The sequence below is a fragment of the Meriones unguiculatus genome, chromosome 17 (assembly GCF_030254825.1).
Source record: "Meriones unguiculatus strain TT.TT164.6M chromosome 17, Bangor_MerUng_6.1, whole genome shotgun sequence".
NCBI classification, from domain to species: Eukaryota; Metazoa; Chordata; class Mammalia; order Rodentia; family Muridae; genus Meriones; species Meriones unguiculatus.
Genome location: NC_083364.1, coordinates 19,867,041 through 19,874,372, shown reverse-complemented (window position 1 = coordinate 19,874,372; position 7,332 = coordinate 19,867,041). Strand labels below are relative to the sequence as shown.

At 65.6% G+C, this 7,332-nt stretch overlaps 1 protein-coding gene across 1 annotated transcript; it reads left to right on the top strand.

Moving 5' to 3' along the window:
* The first annotated feature begins 683 nt into the window (after positions 1-683).
* On the top strand, positions 684-7,047 carry Znrf4 (zinc and ring finger 4). Its single transcript, XM_060371293.1, has one exon. The coding sequence runs from the start codon at positions 5,195-5,197 to the stop codon at positions 6,176-6,178; it is 984 nt and encodes a 327-aa protein (XP_060227276.1). The 5' UTR covers positions 684-5,194; the 3' UTR covers positions 6,179-7,047.
* Positions 7,048-7,332: the final 285 nt, after the last annotated feature.

Genomic DNA, 7,332 nt, shown 5'->3' with positions numbered 1-7,332 from the left:
AACAGCACAGCCCAAGTGATCAGATGGGTCTCAGGAAGAGGCCACTGCAGCCTACAAACTCCGGGAGAACAGGGCTGGTGGTGCGTGAGGCATGGAGCCAAGCAGATCCGCAGAGGTGTGGGATGCAGGGATATTGAGTGTGGGGAGCAGCTGCCGTGGGAGCCTGGGCTAGGAGGTGGAGGGAGAAAGGGCAGGAGGAAGGGAGGGGGCTGGCTGGTGGAGACTGGTGATGAAGCTGGTGAAGAGGACTCAGCCTGTGATCTGAGGATCACCCACACACGGGGTGTACCTGACTAGGACCACAAACCAGATGTCAATGCCTTGTTGCAACACTGGGGTCATGGCACACCCCACCACCTTTGCCGGTTTTTAAGTGGGTGCTGGAGATTTGAACTCAGAGCCTCACACTTGCATGCAGGATGTTTCCCCCACTGAGCCATCTCCACAGTCTCAGGAGCAGATTTGAGGGTGACCTTGAGGCCAGTGAGGGCCTCTCTGGGTCTGACAGCCTGACAGAGCCTCTCCAGGCTGTGCCAATGTTGGGGACAGCGGTGGCAGTCGACAGCCATGTAGGAGCGGTGCAAATGGCTGGTCCGGGGCACCCGTGACAGCCGAGTGACGGGCTTTATTAGTCCACGAGCTGAGCGGGTTGAAAATAGCAGAGTGGTGGCAACAAAAGCAATTTGCTCCCGAATTTTTATTCTGAACGGATGATGTGCTTTTAATCAAGCAGGGCGTCCCAGAACACTGCTAATTACCCCAAGTCGAGGGCTCAGCAGCCGTCCTGGTGACGCTGGGTGCGTGATAAGACTTTTTGCCGAACAGGTTTCCTGGGCTGGGGACCAGGGCATCTAGGGCTCAGAAGGCTCCTAGGGGTGGCCTGGGTTTGGACTGGTGACGAGGGTGCCAGGTGATGGCACCAGGCCTGGGCACAGGGAGGGTCCAGCTGAGACTCACTAGAACAGCTCTGAGGGGTCTCTGTCTGCTCTGAGCACCAGTTTCCACTTCTGTAAAATGGAACTAATGCTAATGGAACTAATGCTAGAGTCCAGGTGCGGAGCTCCACAGACGTCATCATGGTGGCCATGGTGGTTGGCGATCATGTGTCATCCTGCCACCCAGGAGACTGAGGCCGGAGGATTCCTGGTTCAGAGCCAGCTGGGGCTTGAGCAAGATCCTGTCTGCAACAAACAAGAACGCCAAGGAGCCACCCGAAGCAGCCCCTTCTGCTGTAAGTCGGTGACAGTTTAGTTTTGTTGTGTCAGGTGGTATCAGCTTAGTTTTGCTGTTACAAACGCCCCCTCCCCCTCTCCAAGGCTGACAGCAGGGGCCCCTTCTCATCACATCAGCACATTCACCGTGGTGCCTCCGGCTGGCTCCCAGGACTGGCCCGGAAGTGACTCAAAGTGACTCGGGTCATTTCTCGTCAACCACAGACAGACCTGCAGCCTCTGCCCATCCAGGTGACCTCAGGAGCCAGAAAAGATCTGTTCCGGTAACAGCCAGCTACTGCCGGGTAACAAACGGGCTGCGTCTCTCCGGTGTGCAGTGGAGAGGCCGTTCTCGCTCTCCTGGCCTCAGGTCTGCTTGGACGCGGGTACCGTGGCGTGAGTCTGGCGCTGGCCTTGGGTCTGCCGTGGTTTGAAGATCTCTGCGCCACGCGTTTGCTGCACAGAAGCTACACAGGCTGAGGCCCACCTGGCAGCTGGGAAGTCCCCTGCATAGCGGCTTCAGGAATGGCGGGGTCCAGGCACTCACTTCTCCCGAGTCTCTGCGGGGTCCAGGCTCCCTGCAGAGTCCCGAGGAGATGGCTGTGGGTTGGGGAGAGGGAGACCTTGGATTTTCATCTTTGCTTTTTCTAATACTGAATCGCCCAGACAGCACGCCATAAAAGCCCCAGCGACTTCAGGAGCTTGATTGACACGAAAAATGGGCAAATTATAGGCTTCTTTTCCCACCGCGCCGCTCAGTCCTGTCACACTGTAGCTGGTGCCGGACGGGAACAGACCCGCTTCTCTGCAGTGTTGGCTCACAGGTTCCTTCTCCCCTCTCGGCTAGACCACGTGACCGGCTCCGGCTCCCAGGGGCCGCTCAGAGTTCTGACTTAGAGTCCCCATCCCTCCTCAGCTCTGACCACAAATGCGTTGGCTTCCAGTCACGGAGGCCGGGGGCAGAGTCCTAGGGGCGAAGCCGGAGCACAGTTTGCTTAATTGATTTGCTCTTCATTGGCGCCTTTCCCAGAGGGTCCCCGGGGGAGGGGCAGAGAGCTTTGTTCTGAGGCCGGCTGACCCAATCCTCCCGCATCCTCCCCGGCCGCGGCGGTGAGGGGCCGGGGGCGTGGTCGGGGGTGGAGCCCTGGCCGGAATGTCCCCGTGAGGGGCTGGGCTTGCTCTCACTCCCAGCACCCAGCCGCGGGGGAGCCCCTCGGTGTCTTGGTGGCCTCCTCGTAGAGTCCTGGGCTGCCGAGCTCCGCCCGGACCTAACGATGCGGCGAGGGAACGGTGCGCGCCCCGGCGATTCGATCTGACCTCTCAGCCGGCACCACCTTGGCCAAACGGCTTACACGCACGCCTGCCTCGGCTTCCTCAAGTGTGCTGCCGAGGAAGACAATCCCATCTCCCTGGCAGTGGATGGAAAGCCTCACACTGCGGTCCCCGCAGCCACGCCCCAGCGAGCTGCGGGGTCTCCGTGAGGAGGCCGGGGTCCCCGAGGACCACCCACCCGCAGGCCGCTGCTTGCCTTGGGCTTGGGGCGGCCCCTCCCTCCGGGATTCTCCTGGCCTTCCTGCCTCTGCCGGGCTCCCACTGGCCTGGAGGCGACCCCACCCTCGGTCCCTTTTGTGGGGAGCGCGCTGGGGGAAAGTCACGGTGTACGGATCTAGTGTCTCTCCCCTCCCCTGCTCCCCGCCTCTCGCAGTCCCCCGGTCTACACCCCGGGGAGGGCCACCCTCTGTCCGAGGCCACGCCCTCCTCCTGCCTGCGGCCCCACCGCGGCCGGCCTGGCCCCTGGCGTGCAGGCCCCGGGTGCGCACCCCTCCCGGCGAGTGTTCGCTTCTGACCAATAGGAAAGGGCAGGGGTGATGTCACTCCTGTGACTGTCAGCCCACCTTGCTGACTCCCAGATCTTTGCCTCTCTGATCGACAGCTGTGTCCTCTGCCCTCCCCGCTCTGGCTGGCTGGTGTCCCCGCCTCCCTCTACAGCTGCTTTCCCCCCAGTTCTCTCTCTCTCTCCCTCTCTAAAGATTTCTGGATTTACTGTTTTGTTGTGAAATAATTTCAAACTTACAGGAAATAAAGCTCGGCTCCCGCGCCCCTCCCCCAAACCCGGTGGCAGCAGGACGGCCAGATGGCCAAGCAGCTGTGTCCCCACTTCACCGGCGAGTCACCTGACTTCCTCTCACTGGGTCTCCATCTGTACCCCAGGCTGGTCTGGAACTCACAGCAATCCTCCTGCCTCAGCGCTCCAGTCCTGGAATGCACGAGATTCGATGCCCTTTTCCTGGTGGTGACGGGCTGGATAAGCTTAGGCCCTTTCTACATGTTCCCGCCCAGAGCTCAGTCCCTCTGCTCTTCCGCCTGGATTTCTCAAGGTCTCCTTTCTCCTCCTCTCTTAGGGCCCTGGTAACTGTTGCGGCTACTGGTCCTCTGTGTCTGCAAACGGTAGGCGCCTAATAAAGAACGTGTGATGTGGCAGCTGCCTGATCACGGGCCTGGCGCCTCAGGCATCGTGACTGACTCAGTGTCCCCAGGAGCCGTTTGTCAAGCGCCCTGCTGTCAAGCCTGGCACAACACAAGTGCTGGGTCCTGGATTCGAATCCTCAGAGCTCAAACCAGCACCGTGGTCCCTGGGCCTTCAGGGTGGCCCAGCCAGTCAGCAAGGCCCTGTCTCAGAAAGGGAGGTAGAGAGAGGCCAGGCCTCCACAGTCAGCCTCAGCCTGCACTGCTCTGCAGGAGCGTGAGGCAGGAGGATTGCCGGGCATTGGTGGCCAGCCTGGGTTACTGTGTCCAAACACAGGTGTTTGTTGGGTGGAGCCACTTGCTCAAGATGTGCTTTCCTGTGCTGGGGTGGGCGGGGCCTCAGAATCCGAAACCTTTGTCAGTCACTTCGGGGTGACGGCCCCGCCCACCCGGAGTCTGTGGTGTGGGAACCGGGCGGAGGGCCCACGCGATGCCCGCTGGGCGGGTGGGTGGTAGCTTTATTGCGGGGGGGGGGAGGGTTGGTGCCTTTAAGGGGCGGGGACTGAAAGGGGGGCTTTAGGTTGGGAAGTGCCCTTTAGAAGGGGCTTGTGAAACCCCAGACCCCTCCCCCCTTCTGAGACAGGAGGCACAGCCAGGACAGGCTGGCTTTGAACTCCAGCGATGCCCCTGCCTCCGCTCCCCGAGGGCTGGGGTGACAGCTCTCTCTCCTGTATCCGTCCGTGCTCTGAGATGGTCCCTGTGACGTATGAGCCAGAGAAAAACCTGCTCGGCTTTCACCCGGCACCCGGGAGGCAGAGGGAGGAGGACGTCGGTGAGTTCGAGGCCAGCCTCAGAAAACCAGAACACAGCAGATAGTCAAGCAAAACGGCGGGCCTCGCCTCCACGCTCAGCCCGCGGCCGCCTCTGGCTTCCGGGGAGGTGGAGGCAGCGTCTTGTTTCGCTGTTCTTCATCTCCCCACTAAAGTGACAGTCTTCAGCTGCGGCGACATCCCAGCCACAGCTACGGGGCGACACTGGGCTGGGCTCGGCCTCCGGGAGGGGCGGGCCGGAGGGGCTCCACGGTCTCTGGAAGTTTGGGGAGGGTGTGTCCCCTCGCCGAAATACAAGCCCCCATCTCCTTCCGGGTCTTGTCTGTCCTTCGCGCGGGGACACTGGGCCCAGCCACCGGGGTCCCTCGGCCACCACCATCCCAGAGCTGACGCGGGAGACGGGGTCCCCCCTCCCTGGGGCGCCTCGGCCGGGGCTCCCGGCGCGCGGGGGCGGTGACGTCACAAAGGTCGGCCGCGCCGGGAGCCCAGGGTCACCTCAGAGCGGGGGGTCCTCCGGGACATCACGCGGGCTGCGCTGTTCCCGGGAGCCACTTCCGCGTGAGGGCCCTGAGTTCGGCCACAGCAGGCGCCACGGGCTTCCCGGGTGGCCCCGGAGATGCCCGAGGGTCCCCCGTGCCGCCCCGCGGGGGACTCGGCGGCGCGCGGCGGCCGGAGGTAGGGGCAGCCATGGCGCAGTGGGCATGGGCCCGGGGGGCCCCGCTGGTCCTGGGGGCCCTCTGGCTGGCGCTGTCTCCGTCGCGCGCGGGCGCGCAAGTGAACCTGAGCTCCGTGGACTTCTCGGACCTCCCGGCGCTGCTCGGGGTCCCCGTGGACCCCCAGAGAGCACGCGGATACCGACTGGTGGCCAGGCAGGTCGACGCCTGCCTCGCCGCCGACGGCCCTGGGCCCGACAACCGCTCGCTGGACCCACTCGTGCTGGTCCGGCCGCTGGGCTGCGCGTGGGAGCGCGCGGGGCGGCGAGCGCGGAGAGCCGGAGCCGCAGCAGCCCCCGTGCGCCCCGAGGCCCCGGGGAGGAGGCGCGTGTCCAACGACCTGGAGGTGACGGTGCGCTGCGACCGGCCGGCGCGCGTGCTGCTGCCCCGAGGGGGACCGTGCCCGGACCCCGAGTGCCACCCCGCCGTGGCCGCGTCCTGGGCGCTCGCCAGAGCCCTGGCCCTGGCCGCGTCCACGCTGTTCGTGCTGCGGCAGCTGTGGCCGTGGCTGCGGGGCTGGGGCAGCCGGGGCACCGCGGTGAAGACGCAGACGTGCCAGAAGGCGCAGGTGCGCACCTTCACGCGCCTCAGCGACCTGTGCGCCATCTGCCTGGACGACTACCAGGAGGGCGAGCGCCTCAAGATCCTGCCGTGCGCGCACGCCTACCACTGCCGCTGCATCGACCCCTGGTTCTCGCGCGCCGCGCGCCGCTCCTGCCCCCTGTGCAAGCAGTCGGTGGCCAGCACGCACGACGGCTCCACGGACGGCAGCGTGGGAGGCGACGACGCGCCGCTGCCCTGCCACCGCCCCCCCATCTGGGCCATCCAGGCCCGCCTGCGCTCCCGCCGCCTCGAGCTGCTGGCCCGGCCCGTCCCCTGCCGTCGCTGCAGCAGCGCCGCGTCCCTGGGGCTGGCCGACAACGTGGCGCCGTCAGAGACCACCCCCGAGCCCTCCTGACCTCGACGGGCGCGGGCAGGGGCGGACGCCGCGCAGGGGAGGTGCGGGGGGGTGTGCCCAATAAAGAGTTTTCAGTCTGGACGCTCGGCCTCCTGCTGTCCCGCGGCCCCGCCACCCCCACGGCCCTTCCCGCCACCCCACGGCCCGCTTCTGGCAGCAGCCCGGCCCCGCCCCCTCCTGGGTCTCAGTTTCCCCATCTGTGAAATGGGCTCAGCGGCGCCGCCTGCCCCACTGAGGACGACTCCGACTTTCCCAGGATGCAAAGGCCTGCGTGCGGGCGCCGCATCTGTTGACTGACTAAGCGACCTGCCCAGCTGCCTGAGTGATGAAACCCGACGGGACAAGGCCACTCACGGAGCCCCGGCCTGCATCCAGCAGGCGCTGGATAAGTGTGTAGGGTTCCCCTCGCCCTGTGAGCGGGGGTCCCCCGTTCTGTCGCAGCCCCCCGCCCGGGACCGGGCTCGTGTCCAGCCGCCTCCGGCTGCCACCGGCTGCCAAGAGTCCCAGCTGCTAGGCGCCCGTGCCAGCTCCGCGCCTCCGCCGGCGGGGGCCCCTTCCTGCCTGGCCAGGCGCGCCATCTGTGTTCCCCGAGAGGGGAAGGGGAAACTGAGGCTCTGCAGAGCGCGCCGGCCGCGGAGTCCCACCCTCGGAAACGGTCTCCCAGGCGGCTTGCCGGAGCGGCGCCTCCGAGAAGAGAAGCCGGATTCGAACTCCGGTCGCACCAAGGACACGGACTGCCTAGACCTTCCAGGTCGCGTCTGCTCTGGTGCGGGCCGAGCCCCACCCCATCCTGGTCTGCGGACCCTGCAGCGCGGGACCCCCACCTCCCCAGCGCATCCTCCTCCAGCCCTCCTCCTCCAGAGCACCCTCCTCCCGCCCTCCTCCGCCAGCTCACCCTCCTCCCGCAACTCACCCTCCTTCCCAGCTCACCCTCCTCCCGCCCTCCTCCCCAGCGCCCCCTCCTCCTCCACCTCTCCTCCATCGCCCTGTCCCCTCCTCCCGGTCCCCTCCTCCCCCGCCCCTCCTGCCCCGCCCCCAGCCGGCCCGGAGCGGGAGGCGCCCTCCGAACAGATGGCCGCCGTCCTCGCCCAGCGCCTCGCCAGTTAATTAACGCCGCCTGTAATTAAACTTCCCACAAATTAGCTGTCAGCGTC